At 34.1% G+C, this 19057-nt stretch overlaps 2 protein-coding genes across 4 annotated transcripts; one reads left to right on the top strand and one right to left on the bottom strand.

Annotated features, from left to right (window-relative positions):
- Positions 1-2179: 2179 nt before the first annotated feature.
- On the top strand, positions 2180-8959 carry LOC127792360 (sodium/calcium exchanger NCL-like). 2 transcript variants are annotated; one of them, XM_052322830.1, is made up of 8 exons: positions 2181-2744; positions 5102-5287; positions 6928-7109; positions 7418-7563; positions 7639-7921; positions 7999-8043; positions 8077-8334; positions 8417-8959. In XM_052322830.1, the coding sequence occupies exons 1-8, from the start codon at positions 2366-2368 to the stop codon at positions 8663-8665; spliced, it is 1728 nt and encodes a 575-aa protein (XP_052178790.1). In that variant the 5' UTR covers positions 2181-2365; the 3' UTR covers positions 8666-8959. The 2 variants fall into 2 exon arrangements, with proteins under 2 accessions (XP_052178789.1, XP_052178790.1); XM_052322829.1 differs by having other exon boundaries at positions 2180-2744; positions 7999-8334.
- A 2528-nt stretch (positions 8960-11487) lies between these two features.
- LOC127791377 (uncharacterized) lies at positions 11488-14217 on the bottom strand. 2 transcript variants are annotated; one of them, XM_052321210.1, is made up of 6 exons: positions 13587-14217; positions 13031-13495; positions 12822-12944; positions 12336-12502; positions 12031-12238; positions 11488-11933 (listed from the first exon to the last, which is right to left on the bottom strand). In XM_052321210.1, exons 2-6 carry the CDS (start codon positions 13487-13489, stop codon positions 11820-11822), a joined length of 1071 nt encoding a protein of 356 aa, XP_052177170.1. In that variant the 5' UTR covers positions 13490-13495; positions 13587-14217; the 3' UTR covers positions 11488-11819. The 2 variants fall into 2 exon arrangements, with proteins under 2 accessions (XP_052177170.1, XP_052177169.1); XM_052321209.1 differs by having other exon boundaries at positions 13031-14217.
- Between the last annotated feature and the right edge of the window lie 4840 nt (positions 14218-19057).

The following is a 19057-nucleotide window of genomic DNA, read 5'->3' as shown; positions in this document are numbered from 1 at the left end:
ATAATGATTATATTAGGTCAAACCATTTAATTCTTTCAACACAACAACTTAAATGATTGCCTCACATACAACAACTTAAATGATTGCCTCACATAATTATATTTGAATTATTACGTGAATATTCTTTATCATAAACTAAACAACATTGGTAAGAGATCAAAACTCCTTATATATTTGTATGAACACGATGCAAAATATAATATATCAATATAAAATATCACCACAAATGCTATATTTAATAACATTTTCCCATATAAAATTGCAATATGCGATTTATATACTATTGGACAACAAAATTAAAAAATAAATAACTAAATGCCGTGTTGAGTTATTAAAGCCCATTGTGTTCCATCACAATCACTATTATTATTGCCGTGGATTGTTGATGTTATTGACCTTTAATAATTAAACTTTCCCAAAGCGTCACATTTAATGCCACGATAATGCGCCACCATCGCTCAATCATTTATTTCGTTGGCCTCACTTGCTTGGACTCTTGATTCGTTTCTCCAGCCCTTTTTTTTATTTATATATATTATTACAAAAAAAAAATATTATTTCGATACTTACATGCTTAATTAACGTCTATATTAATATTTTATTAATTAATTATCAATACACAGGGTTATATTAATAATTAATTAATAAAATATTAACATGGTGTGTAAGTAGCATTTATCTCTTGTTTAAAAATAAAGTATATTTATTAAAAATTAACCATAATTAATTAAGATTAACGTTGTGTTTATTAAGAAATTAAATTAGGTTTAATTAATCCATTTAAGTAAGTACCGATGTACTGGATCCTAGGCCGCGAGCTGACTTGGCCACAGCTCTTTAATTCCGTGTACGATCTATCTTACGACGCGTCGGTTGGAAGGACAACCGAACGCCATCTTCCTAAACAGCTCAACTAGACAAATCTGCCCCTCATCTTCCTCAATATTACCACTCCCCCCTCGTTCGACATTTCTGCGCTTTGTCGGGATAACTTTTTTTTGGGTAGAAATTAAATTGAACTATTTTAATTAATTAATTTAGTTTGCTTTTGTCTTTTTAATATATTGATTTGGTATTATGTTGAAAAAATTAAAAAATTAGACTCAATTGAGAGATCAATTTGATTTTGCATCTAATATTTCGAGTTTGAATTTAATAAATCGAATCTATGTTAAAAATTGGATTGATTGAGTAAATTCTTAAATTGAACAAATTGAGAAAATAAAAAAATTTGAAAATACAAAACCATCCAAAAATTTGAGAAAAAAGAAAAAAAAGAAGAAAAAATTGAGAAACAAAGTGCAAAAATAATATCGCTTTTGATATTTGTCTTGATTTTTTTTTTATTTTTTTTCAATACAGAGATCAAACTAAACCAAAATAATTAAAATTGATAAATGTGAAAATCAAATTGAATTGATCTAGAGTTTGAGTCGAATGTTTTCATATAAATAATGCAATTCAAACTTAAACTAAGAAACTAGAAAGAAAAAACAAAATAGAAATTCAAGATTTCATTTGTGTTCAAGTTGGCATTTTCTTATGTGAATTTGGTCGGTCTTCTTTTAGTTTCTCAATCATCCATTGTTCCTTGCGAATGTGTTCCCCTACTAATGTGTTTTTACATCTCACAACTTTGACAAATTATTGATACATGTTTAATACTTTATACAAAGAATTGTCTTGCTGCTCGTCCTTATTTTTGAATTGACTTATGCATTTTATTAGTTACTACTAAACGATAAGTCAAGAGCAAAAGAATGATTGGTTGACAAGTAAGGGCAGAGGAAATTTTCGGTGGAGTGGTGAAATACATCTCATTCCCTTATTTCTTTGTTCTTTCTAGTTTATTCACTTTTCTCTACGTGCTTGATCTTAATAATAACGGGATGGTTATTGATTTTGATAAATTATTTAAATTTAATATTTTTGATATTTAAATTTAATATGAAATATAAGATATTAATACAAAATGTTATAAAAAATATTAAATTTAAAATATTTAAATAAACAATCTAATTTACTTGCATTATTGTTTGCCTTTCTGTAATTTTGGTTTTCTTTTTGGCGCATTTTTTTAATTTTGTTGGGTAATTTTGCAAGATAGCGGGAAACCGAGGGACAGAATGGGAAAAGGCCACAGTCAAATTTGAGTTGCCTCGTCGTCATCATAAATTTCTCTCTAGTCTCTCTCTCCTCTGTTTCTCTTCTCTGCGCAATTCTTTGCCATATCCAGCAGCGGACTCTGCATTCCAGCAGTGGTGGACCTTCATAAAGATAACATATCCTGCTGTATCCATATATATGTATATATATATGTACTCGCAGATCTACATGCACTGCTGTTCATGAACAACCTTTCACCATGGATAACAGAGCGCTCGCAATCGTCTTCCTCCTCATCGTGTGCTCAACAGCCGAGGGACGGCTAATTACCGGTGAGCGAGCGTCAGATCTCGTCTCCGATGGCGTCCACGATGGATCGGCCACTGCGCCGCTGCTTATAGGCTTAAATCCCTTCCGATCGTCGGAGACCTGCGAGCAGACGTATGGCTTCCTGCCGTGCACCACCACCGTTCTCGGCAACCTCTTCCTGATCCTCGTCTACGGCTACCTCATGTTCCGCGCGGCCACGTACCTCTCCACTGGAAGCGAGCTCTTGCTGGAGATCCTCGGGCCTGGTCTCATCGGCGGTCTCTTCCTCCCCATACTCGGAGCTCTTCCCGATGCCATGCTTATTCTCGGTATGGTGCTTTCTTTCAGTTTCGACTTTTGGTGTCGAGTTTGATTTGAATTTTACTTCTGTGTAGTTGGCTGGAAAATGGAGGAAAGATAGCAAAGCAAAGGATATACAAAATTGTTCGCTGATTCAATTTTGATTTAGCGTAATTAAGCTACAGAAGCTAAAGTTAAAGATTATCGCGCCCCCCCCCCCCCCCCCCCCCCTTCTTCTTCTTCTTCTCTCTCTCTCTCTCGCTTGAATTAGAAATGAAAAGAAACTGAAAAAATGCTCATTTAGTTCAATTATCTGTAAAAATATGTCTAAGACAAATCTAGTTCCAAACATGGCGTTCATGACTAACGAAAGTCGTAAAACTTTTGAGCACGTTGATTTCCTCTTATTTAAGGTTGGAAAGAAGACGATAAAATGAGCTTGCCGGGGCCACGCCATTGCTTATTCTTGGTATGTTAGTTGAGGGACTGTCAATCAGTAAATCTTGAATTTGCTTTCGCGGAGTTTGCAAGTTTCTGATGAATCTTTACCTTTTCTGGTCAAAGGTCGTCATCCGAGATGTTGAACCGGATGGTTACCGAGACAACCCTGCTGAAGCAGGGCAAGGGTAGGGAGGGTAATTTGGAGTTTGGAGATCTAGTTTGAGTATTTCAACCCAGCTGTTAAATTGACTGGCGTCCCCTTTGCTCCAATTCTTTTTGACTACTGTTCTCCATCCTTTAACCTACAAGTTCTCTATAACTCAAAGTTCGTTTTCTTTTGACTAGGAGTTTATTGCCTCCTCATTTCTTGTTCAATCAGTGCGACTGAAGGTCCTCCAACTTTAAGTGCCCAAGACCTTATGGACAACAAGAAAGTGCCAAATTGTAAGTTTCGCCTTTCCAGAAGGTTCAAAGTTTCTAGTACTTCATACAAAGGGTACAACCGGATAGAGATTGAGATCACCGGTTAACCTTAGAAGTGATGAGGTTCTCCTAAGTTCGCTTGTTTGACATGGGGGTTCCTTAAGCTGGGTAAAAGAGTATGATCTGGTCTAGGGAGTAGGAACCATGTTACAATCCTAGCTATGGCATGAGAAAGTGACATAATTTGGTGTCTAAGTACAAAGGATTGGTCGCAGTACCCATTCTTCAACTCCTTTGAGCTACAGAAATGTCTTTACCATTTTCCTTCTCAGCCCGAGAAGGAATCTTTCCATTTGGAAATAACTAACCTGTCTAATTCAATATATGCACATTCCACTTTCTTTGTGCCGGATGAACTGTTGGCACTCCATTTTGATGCATTAACTACTGCATTGTTCCATTAATCTCTTTTATCATCTTGGCGCTGTACTTGTGAGTAACTCGCCATGCTCGCCTATTCAGTGGAACTGTGAAAATATCTACTTCTTGAGCACAATCGTCTGCAATATGCATTTTAAGTTTTTAACATTGACTAAATCAGCACAAACAATGTTTCTGTATTTGGTGAAAGACAGTGCATTAATTTTATTTTTTCTCTTGCCATTTCATTGCTTTCATAAGGTGCAAGGTCATGTATATTTCATTGCACATTGTCCAAGTACTTCTTGAAACTTATTCCCAACTTCTCTTTCATATACTTCATTCTAGTTCCTTACAATGGTTATTTTTATAGATCAAGATAATTCAGCATGTTTATGATTTTCTCCAATCAAGAGAGTAAAATTAGTCATGTGGCAGGGAAAATTATGGAGAGGCAAAACTAGATGTAACTGAATAAGATGCATGGGGTAGGATATAGTTCAGGTAGAAGACAGTAGATGAGAAGGATGAATGTATTGGATGGACAGCTGGCATACTCTCACAAATTTGTTTGATGTATGCTCTTGGTTATCCTTAATTTGTGCTGCCGGCATCAAACACAGTATCGGATTTCTAAGTCTGATTGCACAGATGTGTTTTGTTTGCCTGGTATGCTGGTGCTATTTATCGAAGGGTAGCCAAATAGGGACCCCTCTTGTGTCCTGATATTTTTGTTCTTTTTGTTGAAACATTTTATCATTCTCTAGAATTTGTGAACATATAATTTGAAAGAAAGGGGTGTCAATTGTCCACATACTCTGTTACTTTTGGTCCTTTCTCGTCTTTGTATGCTTGACAAGTTGGTTATGCTGCTGATGCTTTACTCGATCATTTTCTTGTTCTCTTTTGCTTTTTCTTTTTTAATTATTGTCGTTCTTAATTTATATGACATCAAATACGTTTTCACGATAAGGCCCATACTGAAGTGCGTTCGTTGATGGCTTAAAGTTATTCATTTGATTTTGCGGGGCCAACATAAGTCATTTGCTTAATGATTATTCTTTTTGTCTTGTTTCCATTCCTGCCCACCCTTTTTCTACAGTATCTGGACTCTCTGGAACTACAGAGACTGCTCAAAGTCAGGTCTCAGTTGGAATGGGCTTACTTGCTGGGTCTACGGTGATGCTCCTTACATTAATATGGGGAACATGCATGGTCAATGGCAAGTGTGACATCGAGAATGAAGATGCAATGGATGGAAAAGATACCCGGGGATTCAGCTTAACTGGTATATCCTTGGGCCTTCTTTCTATCTTTTGGCACACAAATTTTGTATTTTCTTGAAGCAAAACTAGTACCAATTTGCTTTCTGGCTTCCTGAGGTGCACTCTCCGTCCACGCGCTCTCTCACTCTCCCTTCAGGCAGCCACGAGGATATTTAAAAATAAAACAGCTTCAAGGAAATGGATGATGTTGGCTTGTCATTCTGAAGTTACAGCAGATGATACAGAAGTTATGATTTATGCAATATGTTGTTCTTATTCCAAACTCATTTGGGCTTACGCTTTTCTGGCCCCGCGCCCCACCACCCCACCATTCTACCTCCAAGAAAATAAATAAATTAAAGCCATGTTGATTGGACGACTATTTATTGTATTTGAATGGTCAAGATACCTCGTCTTTAGCATAGTTGTCAGGCATGCCTAGGCGCAAGCTCACCTGAGCGTGCCTATGCACAGCCGAGGTGAGGTGCCTGCCTAGGATCTAAGGTTTGCACCTTAGAGACTGAGGCACAAGGCACACGCCTTTTGCGCTTAAGTCATGTATATATATATATATATATATAGATTTCTGAGAGGCTTTAGCTTTATTTGTCATTGAAGAATATGTCTTTTAGTCAATATGAAAGCATAGTCACATAGATTGGTGAGAGACGAGCAAGAAGATGGCAGCCAGAGATCTGCTGGACGGCCCACATGCCAGCACATGGGCCTACTGCCAGTGACTTGCTTTTCACTGGCAGTGCCGACGGAGGCAGGCAAACTACCTCTGATGACTACTATTTGATTATTTGTTTTCCTTTGTGTTTTATTGAGTATTTTTTGGTACCTTCACTGTTTAGTCGCCCGTTTTTACCTTTATTTGTTTCTTTTTCCTTCACAAGGCGCACGCCTTTTTCACTTTGACATCAAGCTTGGGATTTTTATTTGTTTTATTTTAATGAAGATTTCAGAAACCCAAGACCAAAAGGGCATCCTTTCAGGTTTTAGCAAGTTCCATCAATGTAAATAATTTTTATACAAATTTCTGGATCCCCATGATTATATTCTTCCTGCAAGTTCCATCAATATAACTATTTTTATACATTTTTTCTTTATTTTTTATATTTTCTTTATTTTTTGGTTTTTTCACTATTCACTCGTGTCTTTCTTTGTTTTTCGTCTGAATTTTATTTTTTTATTGCACTTCAATGAATTTTTTTATGTAACAATAAAGTGATTTTATGTTTTTCTTGCTTCTAGTTTTATTTATTTATTTATTGTTTTAGACTTCTAGTCATTTCTTGAAATACCATTGTTGTTATTAACTTAGTATCGTGGTTGAAATAATATTAGTTGTTATTATATTAATATGGTGTTGGTTGTTATGTTGAAAAGAAAGAATAATGTATAAGTATTTTTATTCAAAATTTGAATAATTGTGTGCCTCACATCCAAAAGGCTGACGCCTATGCCTTGTGCCTTAGTGTTTCTTGCACCTTTGACAACTATGGTCTTTGATTAGACATGTAGACATTTTACAAGTATTTGACCTGTTCATTTCCTTGGATTGTGGCTATCATAAGAGTGGTGTGAGGATGTTCGAGAATTTTTTTACAACGATTATAGTGGATTTCATAATTCAAAAGTTAACTCCTTTTATTTGCAGGTTCTGGTGTCAGCACCGACATCTGGACTAAATATGCTGCAAGAATCATGGCTATATCTATAATTCCATTTCTTGTTGTCCAACTACCACAAATTATGAATTCTACTTCAGGAAGACACCTAGCCATCTTGATAGCGTTAATTGTCTCACTGTTGTTGCTTGTTTCATATTGTCTGTACCAGGTAAATAAAATTTCCACGCTGTATTATATTAATGCCTCTGATTTGGCCTTTTTTCTTGGTTGGTAGCATACAATATCTAAGTAGTCTGTATAAATACCATTTACTTTTTAGAATCCTGTGTTCCTTCTTTAGCAAATTTATGTCATAATCAGTGGTCATATTTTATAACCTGGCACCTCAACTTTGAATTTTATGTAGGGAGAACAATTATTTATGTCAGTTGGTTGGTTAATTTCAACCTGGTTTCCAGAAATAAATTTCTCAGATTATTTTTTGCATCTATGTTAGTATTCCATTTCTGAATGCAGGTTTTTCAGCCCTGGATCCAACTGAGAAAACTTGAGTACGCAAGGCTTAAACATGTAATGTCAAGAATTCTTAGGCATTTGAAGATGCGTGCACTAGGAAGGCTCCTCAAGGATGATGGTTCACCTAATGAAAAAGTTATACAGAAGTTAGTGTTCTTTATGCTATCACTGTTTTGATTGCAGTCTTTCACAAGTTCTTACTCTCCAAAGGATTTTGACAGGCTATTTACAGCAATTGACACGGATGGCGATGGATATATTTCATCTCTTGAACTGAGAGCTTTCATTGTTGGAATCCGGTTCGATGAGATTAACTTGGATCATGACGGTGCCACGGACAAGATGATGAAGGATTTTGATACATCCCGTGATATAAAAATTGATTGGCCTGAGTTCCGTGCAGGAATCTCCAAATGGCTTGAAGAGGCTATACGCGCTGCTGATGCCTCTCCTGTTCGGGCTGCTGGCCCCAGCACAATTAAATATCTGGATCACTTCCACCAGGTATTTGTGTGACCTGTTGAATTTCTCTAGGTACCCAATGTTGTTTGGAACATGATATCATCTTCATCCGTTTACAGCAAACTAAGAGAGCACATGACCAGTTGAAGTTTCGAAGGGACGAAGTCACTGAGGGCACTGAGGACGAAGTCACTGAGGGCACTGAGGGCGTTCAAAATCCTAGATCAACCTCTATCAGAGCAGCCTTGTATTTGCTGGTGGGGACTGCCATTGCAGCCGCCTTCGCTGATCCTCTGGTAGATGCTGTCGATAATTTCTCTGATGCCACAAGCATCCCTACTTTCTTCATTTCATTTATCGCCCTGCCTTTTGCCACGAACTCCAGCGAGGCAGTATCAGCCATCATCTTTTCCTCCCGGAAAAAGGAGAGATCAGCCTCACTGACTTTCTCGGAGGTTTGTTTTACCCACCCTGGAGCATGTCTACAAGCCTTCAATTTACAACTCACTGATCTCTGTGAATCTCATCATGTTGCAGCTATATGGCGCAGTAACTATGAACAATGTCCTTTGTTTATCCGTCTTCTTAGCGCTGGTATACATCAGGGGACTGACGTGGGACTTCTCGTCCGAAGTTCTGATAATCGTCATCGTATGCCTTGTGATGGGCGCATTTGCAAGCTTCCGAACCACCTTCCCTCTGTGGACGTCTCTCGTGGCTTTCCTCCTCTATCCAGTATCCCTCGGGCTGGTGTACGTTCTTGATTACGTCTTCGGCTGGTCTTAGTCTCGTAGATTATAACTAATAGTCAGAACTGGAATCTTCGACTTGAATTTGATGTCTTTTTTTTTTCAACCCTTTTTCTCGTTAAAGAGTACTGTGCGTACATTTCAGCGAACATACAAAATTGTACCTCTTCCTGGACATAGAGAAACCAAAGAATCCAGACGGCGTTGCTTCACATTGTTTTGTCCTTGAGGAAGCATGAGCATCAACTTGAAGTATGTTGTTTCTTATGGGTTCCTGATGTTGCATATGAATAAATTCTGAGCTCTTATTCAAGAGTTGTCTTCATTTTAAGGGCTTGTTCCCTAATCTTGATCATCAACCATGCAACAGTTTGTGAATCAATTGGAATGGATATGTGACTTACACATGTTGTGTAATTATCCTTCCTAATTGGTCAAATTCATATTTTTGTCCCTCACATTTTTTTTTTTTTTTTTGTAATCACTCAAACATTTTATTATTTCATTACACTTTCGAACTTAATTTTTAAGTCAATTTAATTTCTATATTTTGATATTTTTTTTGTAGAGTAACTTGAACTTTTCGTTATTTCGATTATATTTTTGGACTTGCATTTTCGAGTTAATTTAATTATTATATTTTTATGTATAAAAATAAAATAAAATAAGATGACAAAATACATATCATTTTTTGTTTACGCCAAATATAGGGATTAAATTAACTCAAAAATTTAAATTCAATAAATAATTAAAATAATAAAAAGTTTGAGTTAACACATGAAAAAATATCAAAATATATTAATTAAATTAATTTAAAAATACAGGTTCAATGACATAATTAAAATAATAAAATTTTAAATAATCATAAAAAAAAATGCAGGTAATTTGTTAACATAAGTACTCTCAATTGAGGATGAGCCATGTGCATTTGTTAACAATTTCTCATAGATATCATGGGAATTGATCAAAGTTTGATTCGCTCTCACACAATTTATTACTTGTTTTAGCTCATAAAAACATGCGTATTATTTGCATGCATACTTTTTTATCTTGAGAATAACCAGCGGACAGTGATTAGGAGACTTATTAGATTTTTAAATTTTGATAAACTGCCAAAATCTGATTAACCTAATAACTAACGGATAGTAATTAGGGAACTAAGTGATTTTCAAATTCAAATGAAATGTTAAATTGTGATTAGTTTAATAAATATTAAATAATAAATTTAATAAACCAAGGAGTCCCTTCCCAGTTCCCACGTCCTAAACAGACTACTTTTTGTGGGGGTGGGGTCTAGACTCCATGTATAGCTCTCATCACTCACTCGTCCACTGCCCCACACAGAAGCCAAGACAAGGGCAGAAGGAAGCATAAATATATCTATATATATATATATATAATGGGATTCCTGAAATCCACGTACCTGCCAAAGTTAGTCACCAATCAAGGGCCCCTGGGCCCCGGTTTACCCACCAACCCCACAGCAAATGGCCCTTTAATCCCAGCACCAATGCTTTCAATCATGTACTTGTCCAGCTTTTTGCAGTAAAAATGTGAGGGGCTTGATCGGTGAAACCGACTTTATAATCTCACTCAGGTGGTGAGTAGCAGTGTGTGGTCGGTGGGTTTAATTGGGCGAAATGTTAAAATCGAATATTAAAATTATGTGAAAAATTGAACTAAATTAATTAAATAAAAAAAAGTCGAACAAATATAAAAAAAAAATCGAACTGGTCAAAAAACTCAAAAAAAATCAAACCAAAAAAAGTTGAAAAAACCCAAAAAAAAAAGGGAAAAAAACAAATAAACCCAAAAAACTTAAAAATAATTTTTTTTGATCAATTTGGTTATTGCAATTTTTTTTCAATACAAAAATCGAATTGAACCGAAATAACTGAAATTGTCAGATTTGATAATCAAACTAAATTGAGTTTTAGCTAAAATCGAACCAAACTAATAATTTTAGTCTGTTTGATTCGATTAAATCGAACATTTACACATCTCTAGTAGTGACTATGTCTATTAATTTAATAAGTATTAAATATTAAACAATACATGTTAAAATTTAATTAAAATTTTACTTAATTCTAACTCTGTGGTGATCTCAATAATTTTCAATTTTTTTTCAAAATATGAACACTTTTTATTCTCTTTTCTTTCTTTAAAAACGTTATGAGTTTTGATAAAAGTAATGTTATTTTTTATTAAAATATTATAAGCTTAATTTGTAAAAATATCTATTTATATAATAAATAGAAGAAAATGAGTTTTCTAAATTTTATTTTTTCGCCTCAGACCTCGACATTTTATTTTTGTTATATCTACTATTATCTTTACAAATATAAATAACAAACATGACCAGTATTGTAAAGAAACTTTGCACTCCAAATGTCCTCTCTTTTAAAAGAATATTTCATTCTTAATAAATTTTCTCTTAAAGGGTAAATTCCTTCCAAATGGGTTATTATTACAATCATCTCAAGTGATTTTTTTTTTCTTTTCTTTTTTTTACCATTTTGATCTGGTTCTATGGTAACCATTTTTATTAAATAAAAAACAATGCTGATGAAAATAAACTATACCAATGTAATGCTTAGGCAAACTATACCAATCTAATGCTTAGGCAAGTGCCATAAATTGATGAGTTATGTTTTGGATGTGCTCTCCTTGAGTTTTTTTAGGTGAGTAATAGGATATTATTATCACAAATGTGAGCATTCACGCCATAAGTTTTCAAAGGCTTAGGGAGATTTATTGATAGGAGTTTGAGAGTTCGCATTTTGATAGACATTTTTTGTAATCTTCCTTTATCAATTGTCTTTCCGTTTGGAGGAGTATTCTTTTACCTTAAAACTGTAAATGCTTTTTAATTTTTGGAGAAGCTTCATATTTTACTCAAAAATGAGGATATAAGAGAGAGACTTTGGACAGTCTTCATTCATGCCTGGATTTAGAGCTATTCCCAAAACCCAGGGGCATAACCAAACTTTCGATGCACAGCATTATGATATCCCAAAAGAAAAAGTCTACACCTCTCTTATCTTCTATCACTAACCACCCTCACATGGCCATGGCTTGGAGGGTCTCTTTCATACTCAACTTTTGCATAAGGCATGATGTATCTTCATATCTACTTCCCTTAGCAGCAACAGAGCCTTGCCAAAATACCACAAGAGTTGGGCTGAAACCTTCTACAACTTCAGATTTAGGTCCAGGCTTTCCCCTTCTTCACCATTGCAGCTGGTAGCTGTGGTTGTTGCTTGCCAAGTTTGAAAGGTCTTCTGAATAGGGTCTTCAGTTCTTCCCTGAAATTATGATGCAGCCAAGCTATTGTTAGATGATGCCTCTGGGAATCAAAGCAGGAATCAGGAAAATGGTTAATGAGTTGTTGTTTAATCTCACTTGAAACTGTAAAGATTGGAACTCTGATGATCCTTGGCCATGTGGGCTAAGGTACACCGACCGGTTCTTGTGTTTTGAACTAGGATGAGGAAGAGCTGCAGTAGGAGGAGCCAGAGTGAGCAAATCTCCGCGCAAATCCGTGTCTTCCCTAGTATCTTTTCTCGGATTCAGCTCAGAAATGACATGATTCGAGCTTGAAGAACCTTGTCTGAAGAGGGTAACAATGCAATATTAAGATCATACAAGAATTGTGCTTTACACCATATATGAATCTAGCTAATCATAAAATTCATAACTAAGCTGACCTGAAGACTAGTTTGTGGGATTCAATGGCAGCTTTGGCTCCATCACATGGAGCTGCTTCAGCTGACCTGGTGATGGGAGTAACAATGCCGGGTGGAAATTTGCAGGGGAAAGAGGGGCATGGTGGATTCTCTACAGAGAAGGGACATGGCCTCTTCATGCCAACAATCTGCATAAACATTTGATTTTCTTGTAAGGAAAACAAAAACTGAAAATGTTCGATAATCCTAATCTGGCGAGCTAGAATTCATGTAAACCAACCCTACACATTGGGAACAAAACTTGATGTGTTGTTCGATAATATCAGAACCATTTTGACTTGTGTATAGTCAAGAGAAACACCAGAATGATGGTAAAGAACTATATTTCATCAATAGCCACCATAAAAAAGCAAAACCTGCTCAATTGAATTTCAATCAATTGATGGAGAAGTTACAGCTAAATCAGAGAGATTGCACAGGCTATTGAAATGGCAAATTGGAGATTACCTTCTCTGCACCTGCCCACATGGGTGTGTAGTTGTTGCTGCCATAGAAACTTTGGTTTGAAGGGGGCTCCATCTGATGATAATTCATCGCAGATGATGATGAAGTCCCTGATGAGACATTCACCTAAAATCCCACAAACGAAGCATAACAAATCAGATTCCAGATCATGAAATGACCACCATAAATTGATAAAGCAAGCATTCACTAACCATTGATGAAGAAGAAGGTTGAGGCCAAATGGGGCTATTAGATTCATAAACTAAATTCATATTTGGACTAAATACACATCCATGGCGATTCAATTCCAACCTGTGATTCTCTCCTTCGAGATTGTGCTCACCATTCCACAACTGGGGCCAATTACTGTCATTGGGTGGCTTTGGTAATAACACGGAAGAATTTGGATACAAACCATCCAAATTGGGGATTGAAGGGTTAGGCCTGAAACTGGGAGAGGACTGAACAGCAAAGCACGAAGAAGAATTGCTTGGCAAAGTAAGTGAATTGGGTGACAAAATAGCAGCAGCCTCTTTCTTCCGCTGTTCCTCTTCCCTAATCCTCTCAAGCTGAGCAACACCCAGTCCTCTTTGTGGGACTCTCTTTTGCTTCAACTTTCTTGAAGATCGATTCCCGATACCGCCATTGCTATTGCTACACCTCTGAGCCATCCTTTCCTGGTCTCAGCCCAGTCATGTACAGAGAAACCTTAAATAGGGAACCCAAATGGGTCATGTACAGAAACTGATCCACCAAATCTTGACATACCCAAAATCTAAAAGAATCGAGATCTGAGGTTTTGGGGGGGGCGTCGTAGAAACTTCAAAAGCAAAATCTTAGGGGATGAATCAAGAGAACCCAAATCTGTATCTGTAGATCACACGACACAATCTTGCAGGTCATGGAGTCAAGATCAGCAACTTACACGGAAAGAAGAACAGCAACCATAATTCAGCAAAGATCGTGCGAGTATGTGCGTGTGTATATATAGAAAGCAAAATATATGCAGAGAGAGAGAGAGAGTATCTGTGATCTTCGGATTTTTCTGAGGCCACCCAGTGTTTGTTTGTCTGTCAGAGAGAGAGAGAGAGAGAGATCATATGGCTAAATATAACGAAACCATTTTTTTAGCATTCAAACTTTAAATGCCAAATCTAAAGCAACCACTAGAATCTCTCTCCCTCTCTCTGATTTCTTGCCCAAATCCTCGCTCCACTCCTTCCTTTCTAGCCCGAGACTCTCTCTCCCTCTCTCTCCCTCTCTCAGATTTCAGTGTTTGTTTCTTGAGGATATACCAAAAGGAGCTAAGTGCCAGCATTTGCATGGACTGTCATCTCAGCCTGTTGGTTGATTTTGGGGGGGTGCCCTGCCTTCGCAGTTTCTGGGGCCCACCCAATTGTCTTTGATCCTTTCCCCCACCAATCACCATTGCATTTGCATCCCCATTCATTCATCATCCGAAAGCCTTTTGAGTGTCTAAATAACATTTTCAATCTTATTTTTCGCTATTATTCCACATTAATACTTTTTGTTGGGCCATGAATCATTGATGTTTTAATTATTCTTTTATCCAACTTAATAAGAAACAAATATAGCTGAGCTGGGCAATACAACTAGGGCTAGGCAGATCTCAATTTTTGGTTAATTTTTCTAGTGACCCATCAATGCAATGCAATGGATACTATATGGACTTTGATTAGAATCTAGCATTCATTTTCTTTCTTCTTTCTCTTTTCTTTCTCATATTCCTGCAATCCAAACGGCCATATTACAAAATTTTCCCCAGAAAATATTTAAATGGGAGGATGCCAATTAAATAGGTTAGAAAACCCAATAAAAAAAATCCATTAAATGCGAGTTATCACGTTATTTTGATGATATTTTTTGTTATAAGTTTTTGTTTCAAAAAGAATCTTCATAAAAAGGAAATGAATTTTTGTTTATGACTCGTGATTCTTCTTTGGGATGACTGCTCTTGCGCCTTGTAATTCTTTTTTGATTCTTATCAGTCAGTGCGGAGTTGTTGTTTCCAACACATGTCTTTGAGTCTAAAGGTGAATCATATTATATTATATGAGAAAATAAATATTGAATTTTGTATAGATAATGTAATATAAAATAGTAAAAATATGATTAATTCTAATATAAAATATTGTTTACTTTGAGTCATAAGAGCATGGGACATGTCGGTGTAATTTTATCTTTAAAAAAAAAAAACTCTCGTAAAAAAAGAAAAAATTCATTATGTATAACTTACATCTCATCTTTACTCACATTATATAGAATTGCCCCTCTCTAATATTCTTCCTCTCTTAAAAAACTTACGAAAGTATTTTTTAAATCAAATCTTTCTATAAGTTGGGGTGTTTATTCCTTTCAGACTCGTTCAATCCGAATTTTTTTTTTTTGTTTTTTAATATAATTTTTTTTAAAAAAATATGAATATATATATATTTATATCATCTAAACAAAAATTTTGTCAAAAAAAAAATCTAAACAATAATTAACCAATTTACACGTTAAATCAATTTTCAATCTTGAATCAGTGTAGAATCAGACTGAATTGAAAATCGTAAAACTAATAATGAATTGATGACTGAAATGAATCCTATAAATTTTTAAATCAAATTAATTTTTTAATCCGAACCAAAATTTAAACACCACTAGGAGCCATGAATCTAAGAACAGGCGACCCAACTTTAAAAAGATGGGCCTTTTTCAATATTGGGCCGCTTGAATTTGGGCCCACATTTGAGTAGCTTGGCCCTCCACCATTTTTATTTTTCATAAGTAAAATTAAAATATATAAAATCAAAAAGATTAGGTGGCACCGAGCAAAATTACAATATTACCCTCTAGTTTGGCAACAACCCCAGTTAACCAGACCATCATCTTTATTTGTGTAAACAAAAATATATATATACAATAAAAAATATTATTTAAACACCTTAAATTTGATATTGCTGACACTTTATATTAATATATTATATTATATATCATATCAATATAAAATATTATTAAAAATATCAAAATTAAGTGTTTAAATAACTTGAATGACATGTAAAGTATGTATGGTTTTCATGAATTTTTATTTGTTTTCATTGTGGATCCAATATCAAGGTTGGTTCAAGGGAAAAAAAACTTAAAAAGAAAAACCCGAAAGACATTATTGACAAAGCAATTTTCTAGGGGTACTCTCCTGAGAGGTACTCTTGGGAGACCCTCCTAGAGTTTTTCCTAAATCCGTAATATGACACAATGAGAATATATTAAATAATTTTTAAAATTTTCATTTAGAGATTTATGACAGGCAGTCTCCAAATACCCAAATGTCTTTCTGCCTAACAGTCTTAATATTTATAAATAAAAGATAATTCCTCTGATTGAGATATTAAATTTTTTTTTACATAAATTATCTAAGTACTTCTTTATTTTTAGATCAAAATTGACTTAACTATTGGATGATCCATAGAGCAAGCATTTTGTGCCCCCTAGCTATTTTTTGTTTTATAAGTTTTTCAAAAATTAGAAATGTAAAATAAATACTTTCTCATAATTATAAATTTATATAATTATTGTTATATCTGATCGACAATAACAATTACTATATAAATATTAACAAATTACGTCATTTTATACGACAGGCTAGTTCTAGACGACAAGGATAGCTTTAGAATATCCAATCAGTAAATGCTAGTGAGAATGACACAAATTGATGGCTGTAACATCGTCAAAGTATTATTATTATTATTATTATTATTATTATTATTATAAAGTGGATTTTGATATTTCAAAATTTTATTGATGAAATCTTTTTTTAAATAACTTTTATGTATATTATTTAAAAAGTAAAAATTAAATACATTAACAAAAATAGCAAATAATTTTTTAAAAAACTTAACCATTATATTAAAACTCATTTTACCTAAAATTTTAATTAAAAAATAAAATATTATTATCAAAATATTAGCCAATAAACTTTTATTTATTTTTTATAAAGTGCGTAGCACGGAACATCTCTCTAGTTATTATATAAATAAGCGCCCTTTGTTTTTGCATGTGCAAGTAGTACTCGCCAACCCTTTATTTATTATTATATAACCAAACACATTTTTTGTGTTATGAATCTCTTTCAACAAAGTATTTTTCTAGAATATCATTTTTGTATATTAATAAAAATAAAATTTAATTATACTAACAAGATATTCATACTGTCAAAATAATACTTGATTTTTCAAACAACTTTACCACCACACCAAAGATCATTTTATTTACAATTTTACCTAAATAATTGATAAATATCACCTACTAAATTTTCTTTTAATTCTTTTTTTTACATAAATATAACACGAATCACCTATCTAGCGGCTCCCGAACAACTACACAGTGGATCAAGCCTTCTTAGGGGCAGGGTCGGCCCAAGGCCCAATGGGGCCCTAGGTGATAATAAATTTTTTTTAGCGGAAGATGGCATGGTGTATTTTTTGGGGCCCTCAAATTTATGTTTTTTTTTGGGGGGGGGGGGGGGGGGCAATTTTTTTGAGGTGTTTAGTTCTGCTTATTTTTCTTTGGAAAGGGGGGGGGGGGGGGGGGGGGGGGGGGGGTTTGGGGACCCTTAGGCATAGGCCTATGCCTTGGGCCAGCCCTGCTTAGGGGATGTTCTCCCAAATAGCGAATCGAGTATCCCTAGACTATTGCTCTTCTCCTAATCCTTTTCTTACATAGTCCTATTTTTTGTCTCTATCAACTTTTTATTGATTTTTTTTAAATAAATAAATTTTAATTATTATATTCAAACAATAAAAATTTATTATGACGACGAAGTTGCCTTTTTAACATGGTTCACGTCAATTACCAACAAAAGTTCATCTCTAACTCTTAAGTTTAGGACACCACCACTAAACCTGTCCAATTACACCACCATTTGTCATTTATAAGAGAAAGTTTAAAATTCTTAAAAATATTTGGTTAGAAATCTATATTCTCATATTTGTTATAACTTTTTTTATAAAAAGAATTCTGAAAAATAGAATTCCCGAGAATGATAAGCAACTTTCCAACAAAAATATTTTCATAGGGGGTTGGGAATTCAAGTTTTCCATAAACTTGAGAATTTTTTTAATAAAAAAAATGACTAAAACACCCCTTACCTTTTTATAATTCTATACAAATATAGTATATATATTTATATTATTTATTATAAAAAATTATATATATTAAAGTAGATATTCATACAAACATATATATTATGTATATACACACACACGTATATATTTACATAATGTATAAAAAATAATATTTTTTTAACTTTCTAAAGATATTGTGGGTCCTAATATTTTATATAATAGAAGGAATTTATCATTTTTAAACAAAAAATTAAATAAGGGTAAATTTAGAAAAAAAAAATATGAATTTTCAATAATGTTACATTTAAACCAAACATATGAATGTAAGATTTTTAAAAAAGAATATTTAATATTCTTAAAAATATTTAAATCTAACCAAATATAGAATTGCACAATTCTTGAAAATCAAGAATTTCCAAGGATATTCTCAAAAATTATAAATTTTAAGAATTTAAAATTTTCTCCCATATCAAACGTCTGGTAAGCCTATTTGACTCACTTTTGATTTAAGGTCATTTAAGTTTAAATTTGGTGTCCAAAATTACTTGAATGATTGGCCATAATAACTTTCCGAACGAGTCTTAGAGATATGGAACCGATGATTTTTATCAAATAATTATTAGTAAAGATTTTTTTTAAAGATATGTTAGATGATTAACTCTAACTATTATATTGTTACAATACCTTTGGTATACGGATTAAATAGTAATATAATAAATTAATATTATTCTATATTTGGTGACTAAGGTAAAACTTGAAAGCCTAAACTATTGCATATTTGGTACGAAAAAATAAATAAATAGGTATTACTTTGTATTAACTGTAAAAAGACCATATTATTCTTTTGCACAACATAACAAAATTTGGTAGACTAGGATAGAGACTGTAGTGGTGGCTTTCATAATAGAGAGGTAAATTGGTCATTCAACCACTATTTAATCCCCAAAAATGATGTCACAATCAAGATAACACTACTTAGCTAGCATTCAACCAAACACTTGGTTAGGGTATTTAATTTTTTCAAAAAAAAAATAAAAGAAATGCCAAATTTTATGTAGATCATATTCAAGCACGAGGATGAGGATATGAATGAAGCCACCAAACATCCATTTT

The sequence above is a fragment of the Diospyros lotus genome, chromosome 15 (genome assembly GCF_014633365.1).
Source record: "Diospyros lotus cultivar Yz01 chromosome 15, ASM1463336v1, whole genome shotgun sequence".
NCBI lineage: Eukaryota > Viridiplantae > Streptophyta > Magnoliopsida > Ericales > Ebenaceae > Diospyros > Diospyros lotus.
Note: the sequence above shows the minus strand (reverse complement) of the source record. Positions and strands in the feature narration are given on the sequence as shown.

Excerpts from the sequence above, each read along its gene's own strand:
- LOC127792360 (XM_052322829.1), top strand. The coding sequence starts at position 2,366 with ATGGATAACAGAGCGCTCGCAATCGTCTTCCTCCTCATCGTGTGCTCA. Across the intron at positions 5,288-6,927 it reads CCGGGGATTCAGCTTAACTG|GTTCTGGTGTCAGCACCGAC; the intron begins GTATATCCTTGG and ends TTTTATTTGCAG. Across the intron at positions 8,335-8,416 it reads CCTCACTGACTTTCTCGGAG|CTATATGGCGCAGTAACTAT; the intron begins GTTTGTTTTACC and ends ATCATGTTGCAG.
- LOC127791377 (XM_052321209.1), bottom strand. The coding sequence starts at position 13,489 with ATGGCTCAGAGGTGTAGCAATAGCAATGGCGGTATCGGGAATCGATCT. Across the intron at positions 12,503-12,821 it reads TGTGGGCAGGTGCAGAGAAG|ATTGTTGGCATGAAGAGGCC; the intron begins GTAATCTCCAAT and ends ATGTTTATGCAG. Across the intron at positions 11,934-12,030 it reads TCCAATCTTTACAGTTTCAA|GGAAGAACTGAAGACCCTAT; the intron begins GTGAGATTAAAC and ends TCATAATTTCAG.